General features: G+C 46.7%; 1 protein-coding gene across 1 annotated transcript in view; it reads right to left on the bottom strand.

Moving 5' to 3' along the window:
- LOC119168528 (neprilysin-1) overlaps positions 1-23,371 on the bottom strand; it is a 91,305-nt gene that overhangs the window by 33,151 nt on the left and 34,783 nt on the right. The window contains exons 4-6 of the mRNA XM_075890196.1: positions 10,352-11,188; positions 5,200-5,337; positions 919-1,098 (exon numbers count right to left, since the gene is read on the bottom strand). Coding sequence (XP_075746311.1) covers positions 919-1,098; positions 5,200-5,337; positions 10,352-11,188 — 1,155 coding nt within the window. The remainder of the gene's footprint in view (positions 1-918; positions 1,099-5,199; positions 5,338-10,351; positions 11,189-23,371) is intronic.

Here is a 23,371-nt window from a genome sequence, read left to right as displayed (position 1 = left end):
GATAGGGAGATCATGACTTCTATGTTACCACATGTCACTTACATTATTCATACAAAATTGTCTCGTTATAGCAACACTGGCATAATGTACATATTAATTAATATTACCTCAAGCGGAACGAGGATTTTTTTTTAGTTTCAATTCTCGCTTTCGTTAACGAGATTTCTCGACCAACACACTGTATGGCGCATGTGTGGACGTTCTCAAATAGCCATTTTAATTCTTATCTGGCACACTTTTATTAGGCGTCCTCCCTGTGTGATCTCAGTTTTTATCAATAATACCAGTTCTCAGTAATATTAGTAAAAATATAATTAACAATTATGAGGCATTAGAGACGCCGTGAAGGAGGCTGCTAAAAACTTTTAACCATCTGGTGGTATTTATGTGAACTGACATCACGAAGTAAACGGTCATCAAGTTTCTAGTCGTCAAACCAACACAGGTTTCTCGAACTGGCACAACCGTTCATGGTCACTCTTTTTGCAAAAATGCTTTTATTTGTATCCTGAGCTTTCACATATTTTAGGTGTTTTTGTAATGTCATTTATTAATTCGTAGAATGATTATTAACAACTGACTTGTGTGATTAGCCACATGTAATTTTTGTGGAGCGCAACGTACAGCAAATATTTGCGTGGAGCGAAAATTTTGAGACAACTATAATGATACTTTATGTTACAAACTGTATTTAAATGTTCCTTCTTGTCGAAGTTCAAAAAGGCTATAAAGTTACCCATTTACTCAGAATTGCCTTACCGTACCAGACAGGAAATGTGCATTTGCGGTGCAGGTCAGTGTTTTTTTTTCTGCCAGAAGTACACGTCATCCGCACCCATAATAAACACTGTGACCACCACAACCAATGCAAGCAACTGGCAACACATTGCTCTTACAATAAATGTATCGATTACTTACATAAATCTGCCGTTTCTTTCTGGCAAAAACTTCATCGTATAGTTTTATAGCAATGATCACGTGTACACCAAAGTCAAGGGAACACCGCACTATCATGTCCTTTGGATCGATGGTGTTCAGTGCTGTCCAATCTCTCAGGTCCAGATGTACAGAAGCCAACCAGTTCAGAAGGTCATCCCTCTGCGTGAAAAATACATTCACAAATAGATATAATAAATGATATCTTATACTCCATACTTGTCACGCGTCTTGCTATTCTGTCACGCATTACTCGAAAACAGGAAGATAAAAAAACATTGCCGCTTCTCTTGTGCATAGTGCTCTTATCTTAAGTGCATTGACTTGGGAAAATATTTGTAAGAACAGGTTTGTGACAGGAAATTTTGATCAGGCAACGCATGCACAATGCAAGAATTGGCGAAGCAAATGGATTGCCCATGCCCTCCGTACTAAGGGTGAACCAGCGAAACCTGAAAAGTGCGGCTCCGGTGTGTAGCGGTGGTCTCAATCCGATGCTGCATTGAAGCTTTACACAACAATTCGTTACTGTTAGTGCTCCTTAATGGAATTTATTGATTAATTTCTGGGGTTTAGCGTCCCAAAACCACTATATGATTATGAGAGACGCCGTAGTGGAAGGCTCCGGAAATTTAGACCACCTGGGGTTCTTTAACGTGCACCCAAATCTGAGTACACCGGCCTACAACATTTCCGCCTCCATCGGAAATGCAGCCGCCACAGCCGGGATTTGATAGCCGAATACCTTAGTTACTACCTTAGCAGCCGAATACCTTAGCAGCCGAATACCTTAGCTACTAGACCACCGTGGCGGGGCCCTTAATGGGGTTAGACACACGTTGAGTTTGTGTTTATTTCACACGTTGCACGTTGTGCCTCACATGAACGCGTTCGTGTAATAATTGGCTAAATGCATTAATCGCAGTGGTTGTTCTCCAAACCACAGACGTGGCCGCCGAAGGCAAAGTGCCGCTGGAGAAATTACCACCGAAAGCCGTCGTTCGCCGGGCGAAGGCGCAATCATCGCGTTGGCGCTGTTTAGCCCACACAGCCACTTGTTGGGCGTGGCGTTGTTGCAAACTTTTGACACGGCGAGCTAACAAGGTGCCGTTGCTTGCAGGATCCACCCGCCACCGGCACTTGCATTGCCGTTCAGAATTTAGCGGGGCTTGGAAGGCAGCAGAATAATTGGTTCGCTGCTGCGATCGGCACTCCGCCTCCCGGGCCTGTTTTTGTTTCTGGACTGTGGCATCGGCCGGTGATTGCGAACTCGGTCATCTTTAGACTGTTGGCGCTCTGCTAGAGTCGTCCCTCGCTTGCCCATGTCGAACGCTGATGCGTGCGTGCAAGGCTCCATGGCTGCGACGGGATGAAAAACGACGCCCATAACGCAGCCAATGAAGCACATGCTTGGATACGACGCTGAGAACGATATAACCCATAACACAGCTCATGAAGACCACTCGCGAGACCAATGCCGTATAGTTAGTTTTTATTTTCTCCTAGCCACATAAAACAGAACACAGTGACCTCAGTGTGGGCTGCCTTATGTTATGACGATGATGATAATGAAGCCATTCCCTTTGTAACGGGCGGGCACACTTTGGCACCCAAGCCGATAGTAAAAAAATACAAAGAAAATAAGAAATTAAAATACAGACTGGGCGGGTTGCCGAGGTAAGAACCCTCCCGAAGTTCCCGGAAAGTTATTTCCCTCCATTGTTTTAGGCGAGTTTTGCCGCACCTCACTGCGGCGTAGTCCACCACATCACCTGTGTCCACAAAACCCCGTGCGGCAGCGAGATCTGTGTTCGAACTGGATGGGCTCAGTTGCGGGCACTCAGTCACGATGTGTGCGATGGTCTCGTCAGCCCCACCACACGCGCGACACACCACACTCACGAGTTCATCGTCGTAGGCTTGCTTACGGACGAGAGTACGCAGGGCCCCTGCTCTCGCCTCAAACAATAGCACATTTCCAAGGCCATTTTCGTACAGTGGGACTGGAGCAATGGTGTCCTTGTGCTGGCGGTAGAGGAGGAGACTTGACTTGTTCACTTGTGCCTGCCTCCACTTCTCCTCCTCAGCCTCCTTAATACGTTGGTAAATTTCCTTAGTGCGCCCCGTTGGTTTTCGGCCGCCAGTGGCGCCTGGAAAAACCCAAAGTTTTTCTCAAGTTGGTACACTCGTCGTACCCACTTGGTGCGCATACATGTCGCCATGAGGTAGTCAAAAACTCGTCGAGACCACCTCTCGCGGGCCATGTACATCAGGTGGCAGTGGAACGTCAGTTTGCTGGCCGCCTCACGCGCTTCGAAGCTCGACCAGTCGATGTCTCCCTGGACCGCCTCGTTCTACACCATGCCATGACAACCCAGAGCGATGCGTCCTACTTCCCGCTGTCACCACTCGAACCATTCCCGGGTGGCCGCTGACATAATCACGACTGCGTTCACGACTGACATAATCATGTCAGCCCAGGCACGTGGACGAGCTTCCAAAGGTCACGTACCATTAAATACCGGTTGCAGCCCCACAAACAGCGGCACCGGAGGATGCTCTGAGCCCACAGTCCAGCTTCACGCGTCTTCGCCTCATGTAGGCTGTACATGTCCGTTAATGTTGACAATTTTACACTCAGGTACCTGTATTCGGTGCAGCTGCTGACTTCGGCATCTCCCAGGGTCACAACACTCTCCTTGGTGCACTCCCCCACAAATCTGAGAAGGGCTGTCTTCTTAGCGTTAAAGCAGAGGGCAGATGATGTCATCCTGGCAGATGTCCAGCAGTGCCTGCCTTTCCTCGGTGCTTTCTGCCATGATCACGATGTCGTCTGCGAACGTTAAGCCCGGTAGACGACGCCTCTCGTCGATACCGCTGGTCGTGGGGTGGAGCCGAAAACCAAGGCTGGAGCTAAGAAGCTTCCTCTCGAGGCTTGAGACGTAAAAATATACAGTAATGGTAAAAGTGGGCAACCCTGACACAGGCCTTTCACTACTACAACGGGGTCTGACTCAACATCCCCGAAGTGTGCCACTACAGTGTTGCCTCTGTATATACGTCTCACGGTCGAGATGAGGATCTCTGGAAGGCCGAAGTGGTTCATGCAATCAAGCAATGCTGCCTGCGGGACACTATCGTAAGCTTTCTGTACATCCAGAAAACAGCACAGCAGAGATCGCCCTTCAAGCTTCGCTATTTTGGCACACTGGGTCAGAGTGAAACTATTATCTTCCAATCTACGACCCGAACGAAACCTATTTTGTAGTTCCGTCAGCAAGTTCTTCGTCTCAGCCCAGCCACTTAGCCATTCCCTTTGGATACCTGAGATTGCGTGTCGCGCCATCTGTTGGAAGCGTGGCGAAGCGACACCTGTCACTGCCACGCTATCAGACGCTTTCCACATCTATCGCAACGCTTCGTAACCCGAGTCCGGTTGGAAGATGGTTTCGCACTTTTCCCGTCCTACAATTTTGTGCGCTTTCGAGTAAAAGGTCCGGAACCCTACTCGACACTCTGAAAATTTTACAGCATGCGCATAGTAGGCTGTAAAAGCTACTTCATCAGGTACGTACTATCACGATGTAATGAAACACGATCTGCGGAAGGCGTTACTTTCGACTCAGTGGAACCTCGGCATCTCTTGGCTGTAACATGAAGACTTAGTACTATAAGCTGGCGTCGACGTAGCGCTAGATTCCCAATCCAACTTGCACTCATGCTCCGCAGGTGTTTACCGTATGCAGCCACTCTAGCACTCGATACACACACACGATGCGAAAGTTTCAACCGGATCAAAATTTATAGTCCTACGATGACGCCAGCTTCAGTCATTGATTCGCCTAGCGACAGCCAAGGCATGTTGCAGTTCGACCAATTTGAAAGTCACACTTTCCGCGCCCTCCAAATTTAACGCGCGCGCGCGTGTTCGTGTGTGCGTGTGCGTGCGTGCGTGCGTGTGTGTGTGTGCGCGTGTGCGTGTGCGTGCGTGCGTGCGTGCGTGTGCGTGTGCGTGTGCGTGTGTGTGTGTGTGTGTGTGTGTGTGTGTGTGTGTGTGTGCGCGTGCGCGATGATGATGCCATTAACCCCAGAGACGACTGCAACACCAGCCACTGGTGTCCTTCTAGCTAGACCTAATATCTATGAAAAGCATTGTTCAAGGTAAGCCCTTAAGTTTACACCATCCTTTCTTCATGCTAAGCGTCTATAAAAACTACAATTTCTCAAGGAACGGCCCTACTTTTCACATTTTTAAACGCGTACCTGGCCGCGCCCTGATTTTACAAGAGCAACGCAAGCCTGGAACATGCCAGCAGCTTTTTGCCATGAACTCTGGCGGGTTTCTGGAACACGGGTGGTGTAAGCGGCTCCAATTATCATACTCTTCATGGACCTATCAATCTGCAAATACAAAGTGAACAAATGGAAGAAACGCATGCGATAGTGTATTTTCGCTTCGTACAGTTTTACGCTCTCTGTAAAGATTCCCATGGGATAAACTGATGGCGGTATCTGCGGCTACCGCATGCTTCACAAACATTTAGTTTCTTGAGCATGTAAATCAATGACAGCAATATCTAATAGTGGTAATATTGTTATTCTTGTTAAGAGAGCTCTATTACCGGCTATTAGAGAAGTATAATTCAATCATGGTGCTCTTGCGGGCTGAATAGATACGATTACGATATAACTAATACACACAATTTAGCATTGTGTTGGTTCCTTTTTTCATAAAGCGGGAGATATGCTAGGGCGGTGTTAATGTAAATTGCATAGCAAACAGCCAATCTGCAGCGGTACATGGCACACTATCGCAGTACAGCCTAACATTTTTTTTCACTTGTATAGGGCAGCCGTTACTATGGATGGCTGAGTACTAGACGTAATAAAGCATCAGACCACTCCCATTCACGTGCTTGCAATCAGTGAGATAATGACCCGTATCATTCGCAACAACGTTTAGACAAGAACAAATGCCTTATAGAATTGAGGTCTTTCATTGTTCTTCTCCTTTGTCACAAGAAGTTCCATGACGACACGTCAATGAGCTCACATAGCAAGTATACTGTATATCATACCAGCAAATCAATGTTTTTTTTTATCAAGTGGAAGCCGCAAAAAAGCAAGGGCACGATTCCTCGTTGCTGTTTGACTACGACACGTGTGGAATGAGAGTTGCCCGAAATTGAACTTCAAAAATGCTCCACATTTCTTCGAGTGGTTCTAGGAATCCACTGTATTATAGGTGGAAAAAAACGTCAAATGAGGATTTCCGTATTTAAGATGCGTTAGCATGACGTGCCATAACTAAAAAAACTTTCCACTTACTTTAACTGTGCCGGAATCATATGGCAAACCGATGAGTTCTATTGCACGGATATTATATGGTGGGCAAGGCGAACTCCTGCTATATAGTCGGAAGGGTGATGAATGCACGGATGGATGAAAAAAAAAAAACTTATTATGGTTTTTTATGGCTCTCACTAAACACGTTGCGGGCTACTCCCACGTCGGGGCACAAGCATGAAGTCTCTCTGCTTTGTCGCGGGCCCTTTGTTCTACCATGAACTGCTCTTCGAGTTCGGATGAAGTAATAGCAGCTTCCCGTTATTACGGTGTAATGAATTTGCTACTGCATAACGGCGCAAACCAGCACAGCACATGTTATAAGTTCATGATGAAACAAGCGCCAAAAAGCGAAATTATATCAACATGCAAAAGCGGCAGTCATGTGATAAGTTATAACTTGAATGTAGCATAAATAGCAAAATCAAAGTTACGAATGTACAATATTGCGGGAAGAGAGCCTAAAAAAAGTGGTCAAAAAATTTTCAGCGAATATTGCAATTAGAAGATAATCATTTTTGAAAATAGCAGGATAGAAAGTTGGGCTGGTTGCCACAATCACACCCTTGAACAGAGCTCCAGAATATGTGGACCATGGAGGAATGAACACTAAAGAGAAGCCCTCAAGACGCATTCTTGAAGCTTCCACCTCACAAACACACCCATCGCATCCTAGCAAAAGGGCAGGTAAACAGTTGGCGATTTTTGTCGCGTTGCTTCACAACGTATGCGTGCATTGAGAAAGTCATATTAATTTTGCAGTCTTGCTTTTTTGTCGCGCCCGTGCCGCATTCAATTCACGCATGCTACTCCTTCTATGGGTTCTTTTTGGAAGCTGCGCAATGCCCAGCGGGTGTCACTTCTCGTGTGTACAGTTGTCAGCAATGATTGATTGATTGATTTGTGGGGTTTAACGTCTCAAAACCACTATTTGATTATGAGAGACGCCGTCGTGGAGGGCTCCGGAAATTTTGACCACCTGGGGTTCTTTAACGTGCACCCCAATCTGAGTACATGGGCCTACAACATTTCTGCCTCCATCGGAAATGCAGCCGCCACAGCCGGGATTTGATCCCGCGACCTGCGGTCAGCAGCCGAGTACCTTAGCCACTAGGCCACAGTCGTCAGCAAGCCTAACCTGAACTCTCCAATGGATGACCGGCACCACTATGACTACTTCAAGCCGCAAAGCGATGAATGCTGCTGCCAATTTAAAACATCGGTATGCTTCAGTTGTATGTCGGCATGCATTGGTAAAGTCCTGACATCAGAACCCAAAGATACGTGGCGTTAGCGTCAAACTATATTTCAGGAGACGCTGCGGTGCATTTGTGTGAAATGCTCAACTGCTTCTCACTGATTCTTAGTATTTGCATGCGAAGTTCCCAGATGCACGCTCTATCTGTCCTAAGCTTTCACGCACCGAAAACACGACGTGATAGCGTGAGACATTGCAGTGTACGGCTCCAAAAATTTTGCCAGTCTGGTGTCCTTTACCGCGCACTGTCATAATTAGGACAAGGGTATCGCATTTCGCCTCCATCGAAATGTTTCCACTAACACTTGGACCGAACCCAAGTCCTTCAGATCAGCAGCCAATTGCCATAAAAGCTGCTGCACCACGGCTCATGGAATGATGGCTCAGCTCTTGTGGACCAAGCGAATCGTTCTGTCAGGTTCTTTAAAGGATATCCATGGATTGGCCGTGGATCAGCCTTCGGTCATAAGTGTGCTATTGGGCTAGTTTGTATTCCCTAATTAAACTGCTCAGTGCGAAAATTTATCAACTGAGTTACTATTACAAAGAGGCATATATATATATATATATATATATATATATATATATATATATATATATATATATGAGATCTAACAGACAGTAATGCCAAGGAATGTGCAGGGGAAGTTATTAGAACCAATGGAATGTAAAATAAGAAGAAAGAAAAGTGGATGAAAAAATAACCTCATTATTATTGTGTTAAAACACAGAAAAACGAGCCTTTAGGTATACGCCTCTTTCCCTTAATTCATTAAACGAGGGTCTCGTACTGGCAGACTTGGTGTCATTAGGTTGTATACGAGGGACCATTATTCAGCTGCCCGCTCATATTAAGTTCACGTGCTACGTGACGCCAAACATGCGCATAAAAGAGCACACACTCGTCGCTTGGCTTATAGATGGCGCTGACTGTCACTCCTACTTCTAAATTCACATATAAACCCAAAAAAGTGGATGGAGGGAAGGCCACTGTGGTAGCTCAGTGGTTAGAGCATCGAAAGCATTATTCGAAGGTCCTAAATTCGATTCTTGCCCACGGCTGGTTATTTTTTTCATCCACTTTTCTTTCTTCTTATTTTACATTCCATTGGTTCTAATAACTTTCCCTGTACATTCCTTGGCATTACTGTCTGTTAGATCTCAATAATATTGTGTTAAAACACGGAAAAACGAGCCCTTAGGTATACACCTCTTTTCCTTATTATATATACATATATATATATATATATATATATATATATATATATATATATATGCCCGCTTTCCATTTTTTTTCTCCACATTTACATAACAATTTCGTTTAATAACTTTCCCTATAAGTTCCTATGGATTATTGCCTGTTAGATCTCGAATATATATATATATATATATATATATATATATATTTATTTATTTATTTATATATATATATATATATGTGTGTGTGTGTGTGTGTGTGTGCGTGTGTGTGTTTGCCTAATGGTGATAATAATTTTAGACGGGCAGGTGTCTTGTAAGAACATTGCCAGCAAGTCTTATTTTTTGAGGTGTCATTCTTCTGAATGGGGGTTCCAACTACTCTTTGAAAAGGCAAGGGTTCTGGCGCCCCAGCCTAACGAAGGCAATAGAATTGTATGTAATACGGCGACGATCGCTTGAAGCAGCTGATTTAGCGGGCCATTCATAGTCATACTAGAAAAAGAATTGGCGCAGTTGATTTCTTCAGCACGTGATATTTAAGAGTTATCACTTGTTTTCTTGCAGCCTCTTTGTTTTGTTGGGGTTTAGCTCTTGGATAAGCATGTAATATATTCTTCCTCCGTAGCCATTTATATATTTCCACAGGAAATTATCATGGCTCCGCGCCACGCGGACGTCGGGAAACAAGAGAAACGCTAACGGCATGACTACGAGCGACGAAGCCAGCCGCAATGCACGAGCCAGCCCTGCATTCGCCCGGTACTCCTTCGAACAGCCAACGCGCGTGAAGAAGAAAAGAACGAGGGTGCTCGAGGCAGAGGCTCACGAGGACTACCGACCTTCGGATCTTCTTGACTGCTCTGCGTCGTTCACTTTGAGCGCAAGTTCGCCCTTAATAAACCGTGTAAATAGAACATCCTTGTAGTGAGGCTGGTACATTCATTACAATATGGCGTCAACTCCTGCACTGGTTCTCGTTATTAATGTGAACGTTGGCTAGATATTTTTGCGCTGTAGAGAATAATAGTTACTTTCATGCCGTAAAGTGTCCCAATTGTTAAAAAGCTAAAATATAAGCACGCTGTTTTTTTTTTCAACTAGAAGGTGACTGCTTCACAATAAAAGAAATCAGCAATCTCACCAAGAAAAGGACCCAAGTAAGAGAAAACACCACTTAACAAACGTGCCATTTCAGTCACCTGCTAAAGCAACTTCACTAATCTTTACTTAGCAGCGAATATATACATTCCGCTCCAAGAGTACCTTCCTAGCACATGAGGTCTTGGAAAACCTTTGGAAGTTATGAATTAGTGTGGGTGAAAGTTGAAATAATTTACACGAAATGCTTGCGGTACACTCGAAATTTGTTTTTCAAATCAGGCCCTCAAATTCAGAAGAACTATGCTGACATTTTTTAAACTCTATAATCGAAGTTCTTCTGCGAAACTTGATGCCGATAATTTGCTTGTAGATCAAAAAGTGATTCGTATGTTTATGGTTTACTGTTCTTTCATCCTGGTCCTTTTGTTAAGTCGTAGTATCATTGAAATAGACTATAGAAGTGATAGCTGCGTATAGCTTATAGCGCAAAAATACCGAATCGAGGAGTACCTCTGAAAGGGTGTCGGGTCCCGGCCACTTGAACGAGCTACACACATAGCTGTAGAAATCTTCACAAGGGTCGGCAGTTGGGTTCAGCTTCTGACGCAGCCACTGGGCCAGGTAGTGGCATTGTTCGGTCATACAGACGGTGGTGTTGGCTCCAGGTGATGGTGAAACAGTCTCCGGAATAGGTGTCGTCGTCACCTTCGCTACAATCGTAGGCATTACTACTGTCGTCTTGGTAACTGGAACACGTGGCGTAGTCTCCCGAACAGTCGTCATGGAAATCGGGATACTCGACGTGGTCACACGAACAGGCGTTGTAGAGACCGGAAGACGTGTGTTAGTCATAGGAACCGGCGATGTGGTCACCTGAGTAGGGATCGTAGTCAGACGAATAGCCGTCGTAGTCAGCTGGTTAGGTGTCGTCTTCACCATAATAGGCATCGTAGTTTTTCGAATAGTCGTTGTAGTAAGTGGGACACTCGTCGTGGTCACTCGCACAGGCATCGTGGTCACCCAAACAGGTGTCGTAGTGACTCGAACAGGCATCGTGGTCACCTGAGTAGGAGCCGTAGTCTCCCGAACAGTCGCCGTAGAGACTGGAACACTTTTTGTTGTCACCAGGAGTGGCGTCGTAGAAACCGGAGCACGCGTCGTGGTCAGTTGAACAGGCGTGGTGGTCACGTGATCAGGCGTTGTGATAGCTCGAACAGTTGTATAAACGAGAGCACTCGTCGTAATATTGATTGTGGCAGGCATTGACCCTTTAATCACTGGTACGACGATACCATCACCCGATGATCCAAGTGAGTCGGGGGTGCGAGATTCTGATCCTGGCTCGCCCTGTGTAATAAGCAATAGAAATGAATTTCTTCCAGCTGGCATAAAACTGTGATCAGCAGGCGTTATACGCAGTGAATTTTTTTATACTGAATAATATTTAAACGTGAGTGCTTGACTGCAGGCCCCTGTCATACTCCGGCGTACTGGGGGCGGCTACGACAGACAACTACGGCAGACAAGCGTACGCCGTAAGGAGCTTCACCTTTAAATATTACACGTGAGTGGAAAGAAAAGTTACACCATCTCCCGCTGAAAGGAATTATGTACATATGCAGAGCAGCGGGCGCTAACGCTTACGCTGAGGTTAGTGTTTACGCTAGCCCTTATCGCTGCAGTTTGCTTTTAGTTAACGTGCAAGCTGTGCATTTTTATATACCGTCAGTGTTAGAGCTATCACCCGCTGCTTCGCATCCACACACAGATGGTTCTCTTTAGAAGAAGTTGTAATTACTATTTTGAGCGTCCTTCATCATTTGTCGAAAGAAGAGAAAGTGATTTAGAGATGAATTTGATAATTTATTGCAAATAATAGACCACGTGCTTCGCTATATTATTTGATTCGCGTATTCTCGGTAGCCTGTATTCATCGATCGCCTCGTTTTGTGACCATGCTCCAAAGGTGTTGCAGGGTCCCTTTATAAAGTACGTCGTTATCTTCGGCCCCTATTATCCCTATTTCCATGGAAGGCCGTGAACTCACCTATTGGCGCCAGACGAATGAACGAAAGTTTTTTTCAATGGTTCCGGTGACATTTTTCGACTTTAACACATCTTCCTAAACTACACGTGTAGGTTTCGGGGTCGGAGTTTAGTATTTTTATTCCAGTACAACTCGCGCCACCATTTAATTGTCAGGGATCGACAAAGTAAGTTATTGATATCCCTAGCAGCTATTATTAGGTCTGGAAACTGTAGCAATTTGAGCCTTTGCTGAATGCTCATCCACCTTTTGAGTTTTCCTAAACCTGATGTAGCCAGAACAATGAAAGCGAATACTATGAGCTTCAACCACGTGTCATGCTTGACTATAAAACTCGCAAATATTTGGCTCACTAAGTAAAAAAACGATGCGCCTCACAATTTCGTTAAGACTTAGCAAGTCTGTGTATATAGGTATCGTATGGTATGACAGACTTTATTGGTGTCCTCAAGACCTGCCCCTAAGCTAACGCACTTCGGCATCGGGGGCTTGAGCGTCAGCCTAACCACCGTATTTCTGGTCTTCTGGACGACCTGTGCGGGAGGGAAACCTCGTTGCGACTGGCTCATCACCACCAGCCCTAACAGTCTGTGAGAGCCACTGGACACTGCCGTAACACATGTTCATAACCTATTTATAATTGACACTCTAAATATATCCAACTGCAATCAATGACGGTCCACACTTCTCCGCATGAAGAAGGCCAAATTGCTTTAGCTAAATCACGCATTCCCACGAACTCTCAACTACGCTTTTGTATACTGTCGGGCCGACTGGCCCATAACTGCAGCACGCACGGTGGAAGGAGGCCTCGCTTTACGACCAGATCGATCCTTCAGCATCTGAAGCGAAAAAGGGGACTCGGGCAGTTGTGCAGTCACATACGCGTTTTCACGTGTTTAAGGGTTCGCTCATTCCCTTCACTAGACGTTCTCGCTAGAGCAGCAGGTGATATTCAGTCCGGGATGTTGGCGGAGCTCACATACCCGCAACCGCCCCTCCCGAATCCCCTCTCGAGCCGTCCTGTGCGTGGCATGGTCGGTGTAACCCAATGGCCTTAACGACGGCCCTACCAAGGACCCCTGACCCATCCAGCCGCCACAATTTCTCCGCTCCGTCCGCCTTCACGTCACGGACCAAGGAACGTGAGACACGCACACCGAGCACCTCGACCCAAGGTCAGTCCGTAGCAGCCGCCACCCACTCTAGTGCAGGAGGCGCAAACAGGAACAGTGTGGAGGTCGGGGTCCGTATAGACGTCAGTGCCTAAGCAGACCAGGACCCGGCCGCCCGGGAAATGACCGGGCCCGGCAATGGTGAGCACATACCAATCACCGGCCCGCATTCTACCATCCCCGGGGTCCTCTCACTTTACGCAGGTCCTGGAAAGCCTACTGCGGCCCCTGCGTGGACAACGGCTCGTATTCAAGAGCAGCCAGGCGCGTCGCAGAGGCGTCGACGCCGGGTGTATTTGTCTTCGAATTATCCAGCCACCAGTAACCACAACAGCAAACTTTCGGCAAAGCAGCATATGCCCAAATAGATAAAATTGAGCCGCGTTTCTTCCCACCCGGACAACTACCAGAGAACCAAGCTACCACCGCTCCTTCAAAGTGCTCCCCGGCTGATAACAGCCACGGTGTACTATAGAATACGGTGAGGGATTTTCCGGCTCTCGCTACCCACGCTGATAAAGCCGTATTGGTGATGGTTTTCATTACAGTAGTAAACGTCCTGGCACTTTTAGATACTGGCTCAGCTGTTTCTGTTTGCAGGGATCGCCTCACGAATGCTTGCGAGATTAGAGCCCTAGCATCTAGAAGGGTAAACACTAATCTGCGGGTTGCTTCTGCTTATGGCGTCTCTGCTACACTCGAAGCTTGTTTAGCGGTTACATTCGATGGGCGGAAATTTTGTCAACGTCGTCTACTCTTACCCGGACTTTCCTGCCCGCGATTTTGGGACGAAATTTTACAGCCAAAATGCGTATCGTGCCTGATATCCGTACGGGCACCTACAGCTATAGCATCACTGAAAAACAACTGACGTTTGTGCCTACTTCGCCTGAACACTCGTCTGATCTCTTTGCAATAAATGTGCATTCGTTCTTTGAGACCACAGACGACCTTAGTGTTATCGAATCCTTCAAAGTGCCATCATAGTTAAAATTTAAAATTGAAAGAGCCCTATAGCGCTTTGCGCCAATGTTCACTAATGTTCCCGGCAACGTCAATGTATTGGAACACAGGATCGACACAGGTGACGTATGCCCTATCCGTTCCAATCCTCGTCTTTTAAGTGTACCCAAGCGTGAACTTCTGCACGCTGCTTTTAAAGAAACTCTCGCCGCTGGGAGCTGTAAGAGCATCCAACAATGCATGGGCATTATCATATGTTTTAGCTCCAAAGAAGGATGGCTTTACGTGATTGTGCGTTATGTACCACCAGTAAACGCCGTCACGATTCAAGACTCGTACCCCTTTTTGTCAATCAACTCTGTTATGTACTCCAATGAAGCCGCCAAATTCTTGACTACCCTTGACGGTAGCAAACGATTTTTGGAAATCCCGTTGACTGAATCTGATGCTGAGAAAATGGCATTTACTTACCAAAGGAGACTGTTCGAGTTTACGAGGTAATCTTTCGGATTGTGAAATTCACCCGCGACATTTAAGCGTCATAGACATTGTGCTCATAGGCGCCCAATTCAACTATGCAGTGGCCTACATCGACAACGTGGTAGTCGCCTCGGAAACCTTCGACGAGCACCTGATTCACATAGCCACAGTATTGCAACGAATGCAGGAAGCAGGTACTACTATCTTCAAAAATAATTTCAAATATTTCCCAATAATTCCAGATATTTCCAAATAATTCAAAAATAACTTGATATTGTCTGCTGCGGACGTTCACTCTCTTCGGTTTTCCAAAGCAGCTAACAACAGACATCACATATTTCACAGGCAGAATATTTGTGGACACTCGCAAAGTTCATGGTGTGCACCATGAAAGAACGACACCTTACCACCCTCAGGCATACGTTACTGAGCACGTCAAAGAAACCCAAAACAATCTTGGTGGCTTTCACTGACCGGCACACGAACTGGGTTGCCCGCGTACAGGAAATGGCATTCGCCACGCGAACAACAGTGAATCTTTCAAGTGGCTTCAATCCGACAGCTATATTATTAGGTCGCGAGCTTAAATTCCCCATTGAACAAGTGCTCACCTATGACTTCGAACCACCACGCTGCAAATACACGACATTCGAACAGAATCATTCCAGTCGCTGAGCGGAACTTTGCGAGAAGCCAGGGAGAACTTGGAACTATCCAGCCTGGAACATTGCAATTATTATAACAAGGGCAGGCGAGCTCTAGAGTTTGCGGTCGGCGATGAGGTGCTCCGCCGCACGCATCTACTCAGTGATACAGCAAAAGGGTTTGCTGCATCCCTCACACCACGTTGCGAGGATCCCTATACGTGATTGCAAAGCGAATTTCTAGGTTAGCATACCTTCTCAAAAACAAACGAGTTTGTCGGGTAACAGGCCCTGTAAACGTGTGTGACCTCAAAGTTTATGATGAGCACCCACTTGAGACGTTAACACATTCCCCCACTATCGTCGGCAATGCTGTCCTGCTTATGTATTGCTTGTCAAAGAGGATGTGGTGCTTTTTTTGTTGTCCTCCTGTAGTAATCTTGCCTGTTGCAAAACACCCGCAGCATGTCCAGTGCCTGCTAGCCCGCGACAAAGCACAAGGGGGACACCCGTCATGGAACGCCGCCACAGGCTGCTGTGAACACCGACATATATACTCTATGTGCACGTGCACACTGTGAAACCTGCGGGACAAAAACAGGTCACGAAGTGTTATGTGATGTGTGACGTGCGCGCAGGCTCCATTCGGTGCAACTCATGACAAAGACATGCGGCAAGTGGAGATGTGTTGTAGTGCCTGACAAACTGCGTAGACAGTGACATGCCACTAATAGGGAATTGTGGTGCCCGAGGAACTGCGCACACTAATACGAGACTGCTTTGTAGTTTACTTTTATTGTGGTGTTCATTATTGCCTTTAACTCTCAGTGGGGGGGGGGGGCGGGGGGGTGTCGAACTGATGGGCCCTTATCTGCAGCATGCACAGTGGAAAGACAGCGAGCAGAGCACATGCGCACCGCACATGCGTGGGACAAGCGTCAGCATCTGAAAAAATCGCCATCCCACGTACAATGGGAATCGCTGATATGTGAAGCACGAATAAGAAAGGTTGATATGTCACTTTAAAATCAGCATCATGTTACGAGGTGGAGGTAAATGATGCCGTACATTACTTTCATTTCATGATTGTCATGTTTCAATGTGTCGTTTACTTTCATCATTTATCACGTCACGTAATACCAATATTAGCATACGTGGAGCTAGCGAAACGGCCACGAGAATGCCATTAGCGTGGTATGTTGACATGTTCTTACATGATACGCGTGTCAGAATTATCATGTTTTCTCCAGTCATATATTTCGTCATCGATTGACGTCACGTAACACCAAATTCGTTATATGTGGAGCTAGCAAAACAACCGCGAGCGCATCATGAAGGGCCCAGTATTTTTCAATGCAGCATTGACGCGCGAGCACGCTGGGCACAGCAACGCAAGGTTAGAAAAAAAATGGCAACATATCCACGAAGTGAATGATGGATAGTGGGGCGAAGCATCCATCCGTCCTTTCGTTCTTGCTTTCGTCCATCCAAGCGTGCATCTGTGTGGCCGCCCGTGCGTCCATCCGCCCGTCCGTGCGTGTGTATGTTCGTGCGTCCGCATGTTCATCTGTGCGTCCCTCCCTACTTTTGTCCATGCATCCGCTCCTGCGTTCGTCCATCCGTCCGTGCAGTCATCCGTGCGTCCGTCCATGCATCTGTCTGTGTGTCCGTTCGTCCATCTATTCAACACTCCATGTAACACCATCTCCCATTTTTTTATCATATATTCCTCAAATAGAAGCACCGCCATCCAGCGGAAATTCCAAGCACTGAACGAGAGGAGGCGTACGCACACTTTCTTACGGCTTGCGCTTCGTGTCTACTTCCCACCTTTAACCACCTCGAGTTCACGGTATATACTAGTTCACTGTATTCATGGCATTGCGGCCCAATGCTCGCAAAACTTTTATAAAACGAAGGGGGTTATGCCCAGCAAGTATAACACGTAGCAACCCTTTCTTGTCTTCTGTGCGTTGTTGAACAATAAAAAATTCGCAGAGTGCGCGTTTACTAAAAGCCGAATTCTCCTGTCTCTTATTCCCCCTTAGCAGCCATTGGCATGTACATTGAGCACTATTTTTTTATTTTTCAACAACGCACAGAAGAAATCTCTCACCGGCGTCTCCTTGGAGGTCAAAATGTTATACTTGTTACAGACTACAATGGCTACGAGAGACGAACGGGTGCCGCTATAAAGAGCTACGTCCCTAAAATAAAGTTATACGGTCATAGCATTAAAATGTCTGAGAATTTTCAGTCATGTCGACCATGCCGCACATGACCCGCTGACGTCGCCGCCAAGCAGCAAGCTAAGTTTAGCCACAGCGAATCAAGTTGAAGTGCTCGCCCTTTTTTTTCCCGCTCTCGTGTCAAGATTGCTCTATCTTTCGCGAACGCGACTGTGTTCACTAGACTTGACTAGATGAAAAACTAATACAGCTTTACACGTGGAGAGCGTTCCTTGTTTTCTACATTGCTGTGGCAGCCAACAACACAATACTTCGGACTTCGCCAACGCTTCCGTGGGGCCGCTTTTTCCATCGCGGAAAGGCAACTTCGCACAGCGAGCGTTTCGTTTTTGCGCTCAAAGCTGACGGCATGGCACCTAAGTTCGCCGCACCGACTGCAGAACGCGTTGCGCGAGAGCGTGTATTGGACGCGCTCCCGTTTCGGTGAAACACACTCAGTCGCCTGTGACCTCTCCCGCGTATCTCCACAAGTGTTCCGGATCTCGCCGCCAGAGCCAGGCGCGGCACTGTCATTGCTTCGCTAACTTGAACTTCAGTCCCCTATACGTGGAAACAGACTTTTCATTCGGTGTGCGTTCATAAAGTAACACGATGTGACACTTTCACACGCATGTAATTTAGTTTTTTGTATAGTGAAGTAGAATATGATATTTTGGACGGCGCAACCAGCAGGCCGTGGCTGCTGTCTCGGCCGTCCAGAATGACATCGACGGCCGCTAGGATTTCTCGCGGTGCCACTGCGCCTTTTCATGTCATGTGCGTGTGCGTGTGCTTTTCATCTGTGTGTGGGCGTGAGTATGTGTGCGAGTTTTGCGAATTGAGCCACCGCCACCTGAAGAAACTTCATCAAGGCCTGGAAGCTCTACCGCATATATCAACGGGTAAACGACGCTGGTTGTGTTGTGCGCTGTGGTGGCACACATCGCAACCGACGCCGGCATTCGGCAGTGCGTTCGCTTTGGCGTTGCAGTCCTTGCAGCATTATGGTGCTTCGATGAGAAACGACGAATGTTGCATCGTTCTGTGTGCTGTCAGGCTCTTAAGAGTTGTGATGTGCGGTGCTTGTGGTAGTGCTCGGGTTCGTTGGTGAGTGACCAGATTGCGAGCAGCTCCGGTGCCAAGGAAGTGTTGTGTCCACATTTCTGTGGAAACCGTGAATCCAGGTCGTGAGCGTATGTATTGTAATTCTGAATGACGAAGACGCACGGAAGGCATAGATACGGGCTATCCTAAGGGATAGTTTTAGCCCAACAAAACATGAAAAAGTAAATATATGGATTTTCATTCGTTTCGTGTATTGAGTTACATCTATTACCATGTTATTTCGTGTCATTATTTTCTTATGCGCGCGTTTTGATGGACGCGTACAGGCCAATACTATAAACGGGAAGCATAATGCTGCCGCCTTCTTGTCATTCGCAGATGTTCTAAATATTTTTCAGCCCGAGTGATGTAGACTAGAGGGTCGGCGACGTGCAGAAGGCAGCATTATGGCACCTTGCACACTAGGCACCTTGCGCACTAGGCATTAGGCACCTTGCGCACATAAGACGCACTTTTTATTTTTCCGGTCCGTGTGCGCGCTTCTCAACAAGTGTTCTCTCGGTACAAGTACCGTGCCCTTGTGGGACGTGAGACGCCAAAGTTAGCGAAGCCGATGAGCATCTCTTGCAAGCTGGATTATTGCACTTAAAGGCTCATTCACACCAAAGCCGGCGCGGCAAAGCGGCAAAGCGGCGAAGCGGGATTTCCGAAGCGGCGAGAGCGTGAACCTGTTCAGACCGCATGCCTCCTTCGTGTGGCCGCGTTGGAAAAGAGGCGGGCATCTCGCGATTTTGCGCACGTGTTGCTATGACGTGTCAGCGCTTCTCCGAAACGTACACCCGCGCCACCGCCACTCCTCCGCGGCGTGGCGTTCTGATTGGCTGCGGCAAAGCGGCAAGCTTCGGCAGGCGGCAAAAAATTGCTCCGAGAGCGATCGGCCTTGCCGCCTGCTTTTTCTCCCGCTTTCGCCGCCTGGAGTGGAGGTTTTTCGCGCTTTCCGCGTTGCCGCTTCGCCACTTTGGCCTCCTGTCTCCTGTAAAGGCTCGTTTGGCCTCCTGTAAAGGCTCGTTCTCACCTTCGGTGTGAACGAGCCTTTACAGATCTAATAAGCTACTCTACTGCACGTGTGGGACAATCTGCTACGTTCTTTCACCAGTATACCGGTCTGTACTTAAAGAGATATCCCGCACCAACAAACATGTAGCTCGCGACATGTCGAAGCAGAGAACGGATTCTCATTGCTTTGCTCCCGGTTGCCGAATCGGTTACCGGGGCACTCCGAAGGCATTGCTTTTTGTAGCTTCCAGGGATGACGATCTCCGCTGAAAGGGGCAGCGCAACCTCCAGAGGGCTGACAGGCCTTTGACCAAAACTTCAGCGGCGTCTGAACATCATTTTGAGCCAAGATACACCCTGTGCGAATATGTGCACGTTATAAATGGCAGTCAAGTGCGTATTCCCCGAGGAAACTCCTCACTGCTTCTTGATGCCATGCAAACGCTTTTGCCAGGTTGTTCACGAAGTAACTAACCTCGTATTTTTACATTTGCATGAACCACAAAGCAAACGCGCGTTAGAAATAACCACATCCGCAGCTCTGCAGGAGTCCGCAACGGCCCGACAACGCAGCCGAAGCAGGCATGGATGGATAGATGGATATGGCTGTACCCTTTAGATCGGGCGGTGGCTAGCGTTACCAAGCCGTAATACCTAATGAACCAAAAACTAGATTTATTACTTTTTGACCTTTGAACAGTGAGGTTAAGGATTCGTACTTTGTAGTGAACTGTTTAATTTTCACTCATGCCTTGACATTAGCCACCAATCAGATAACCTCCTTCTAGTTAATTCTACCTGATTAAAGTCTATTTTGCCCCCCCCCCCTGTCCCTAAACGCCAGTGCTTTGAAAAACTGCGCGCCATCATCCTGAACTATAGGGTGAAGCCCTTTAAAGAACACTATCAAGTGTTCGGCAGTTTCTTCTTCCTCTCCACCCACACTGCAAGCCTTGTCTACCCCTTCGTATTTGGCCCGATATGTCTTGGTTTGCAATACTTTCATCCTGGCCTCAAACAGTAGAGAACTACCCCGAGTATTATCATATATCCTTTCCTTGGCAATTTTCTGCTTGAAAGTTCGATGTATCTCTAGTGCGGACTTCTTAATCATGCCAATTCTCCACATATCGGTCTCAGCTTCCTTCACCACACACATGGATGGATCGATGAATGGATGGATAGATGGATGGATGGATATGGCTCTACCCTATAGATCGGGCGGTGGCTAGCGCCACCAAGCCGTAATACCTAATGAACCAAAAACTATATTTATTTTTTTCCTTAAAAAGTGAGTTTGAGGATTCGTACTTTGCAGTGAAGAGTTTATTTTCACTCGTGCCTTGACTTTAGCCACCAATCAGATAACCTCCTTCTAGTTAAGTCTACCCACTTAAAGTTTATTTTGCTCTCCCGGTCCCTAAACCCCAGTGCTTTGAAAAGCTCTGCGCCATCATCCTGAACTATAGGGTGAAGCCCTTTACGGAACATTATCAAGTGTTAGGCAGTTTCTTCTTCCTCTCCACACGCACTGCATACTGTGTCTACGCCTTTGTATTTGGCCCGATATGTCTTGGTTCGCAGTACTCCCGTCCTGGCCTCAAACAGTAGAGAACTACCCCGAGTATTATCATAGATCCTTTCCTTGGCAATTTCCTGCTTAAAAGTTCGATAGATCTCTAGTGCGGACTTCTTAATCATGCCCATTCTCCACATGTCAGTCTCCGTTTACTTCACTTTCTTCTTAACCGATAGTTATTTTTGGTTTGGCCACCTGCTGTTTTCTAAGTATTTACCAGTCAACTTCCTGGTTCGCTTCCTCCATTTTGTATCGACAATCTTCATGTACAAGTAGCTGAAAACCTTCCTAGCCCAACGCTCTTCCCCCTTTCTCTCAATCGCCTCTCAAATTTTATCTTGCTGCTAGCTTCCCTGCCCTCAAATGATGTCCATCCCATATCACCTTGTACTCACTGATTTGGTGTATTCCCGTGAGCTCCTAAAGCAAGTCTACCTAATCCACGTTGCTTAATTACTAATCTTGCTTGAACTTCTGATCTCATACACAAGACCGCATTACCGAACGTCAGCCCAGAAACATGACCCCTTTCCATATTCCTCTCACAACATCATACCTATTGTATATCCACAGTGCCCTATTTTTCATGACTGCTGCATTCCTGTTGCCTTTAGTCGTCACGTATATTTCACATGAAAAGTAGCAGCGGTTCCACCTGGTGGCATCCGCATGAAAGCTGACACCGTAGCCAAGCCGGTCGCGCCACTAGATCATAATCTAGTTCACTGTAGTTTTAAGTGCAAAGCATTTCTTAGCGAACTTCGGCGACTTTGAGTCTATCTATCTATCTATCTATCTATCTATCTATCTATCTATCTATCTATCTATCTATCTATCTATCTATCTATCTATCTATTTATCTATTTATCTAGCCGCCTACAACTTCTAGCTCTCCTGGACGTTTCGATAATGGTATCGATACAAAACTTGGTATGGCAAAGAATGACTGTATGAAAAACAAATTTAAGAAGTCATAACATGAAAATTATGACATGCATCTCATTAATGTCATGATTTACGTTTCAAGGTCCTGCAGCTCTTGCGGCTGTTTCGTTCACATGACTTGTTGAGAAACTGGTATGGTATGGCATGATTGCATGGCGAACCAAAGTGACAGACCCCAACCTCGAAAATCATGACATGCGTATCATGTACCAACATGACTACATGCCACGCTTATAATGCGCTCGCGGCCGTTTCGCTAGCGTCACATATACCAAACGTGGTATTACAGGATGTGAATTGACGACGAATGTATGGGACTGGTGTAAACATGATAAACACGAGATGCGTGTCATGTAACAACATGACTACATGCTACGCTCATAATGCGCTCGCGGCCATTTCGCTAGTTTCACATGTACCAAACTCGGTATTGCGTGACGCCAACGGATGATATAGCTAAACGACACATCCAAACATTATAATCACGACATGCGTGTCATGTAACAACACGACTACATTACACACTTATGATGCCCTTGCGACCGTTTCGCTAGCTTCTCATATACCAAATTTGGTATTACGTGACACCAATTAATGGCGAAAGTATCTGACTGGTGCAAACATAATAATCAAGAGATGCGTGTCATGTGAGAACAAGACTACATGCCCCAGTAAAGGCGCCAATACATTTCGACGTGACGTGGTGCGTGTGCTCGCGGGTGTTCATTTCGTCACATCTCGCCGGCGTTGCCACGCCAGGCGCCGGTCCTGCCATATATGCTCGCAGGCGCGTGCCGCGTTGCGTTGCTTTGACGCATGCTAGTTCTAGCGCGTCCGGCATCCCTCCGTCACGAAAAGAAGGAGACGCAGTGCTGTTAGGGTAACGCATCAGCGCGAAATGAAGCATGTCAAATTTCGCGCCGGTTGCCGTGAGGCAGCGCCGAAGGACGCTGGTCGCGCCTGGCGTCAGACTATGGAGTGCTCGCGTTTTCCAAACGTAACGTCACAGTGCCCAGCTTGCACGCGCATCAATGCTACATTAAAGTATATTGGGCCCTTCATTACGCGCTCGCGGTTGTTTTGCTAGCTCCACATATAACAAATTTGGTGTTACGTGACGTCAACGGGTGACGAAATATATGACTGGTGCAATCATGATAATCCTGACACGGGTGTTATATAAGAACATGACAACACACCGCTCTCTTAGCATGCTCGTCGCTGTTTCGCTAGGTTCACATATAGTAAATTTGGTATCACGTGACGTGAATAGATGATGGAGGTTAACGACACCTATAAATATGATAATCATGACACGGAAGTCATGTACGGCATCAATTACCTCCAC

This window comes from Rhipicephalus microplus, chromosome 3, assembly GCF_043290135.1.
Source record: "Rhipicephalus microplus isolate Deutch F79 chromosome 3, USDA_Rmic, whole genome shotgun sequence".
NCBI lineage: Eukaryota > Metazoa > Arthropoda > Arachnida > Ixodida > Ixodidae > Rhipicephalus > Rhipicephalus microplus.
This window is presented reverse-complemented; position numbering and strand designations above follow the sequence as displayed.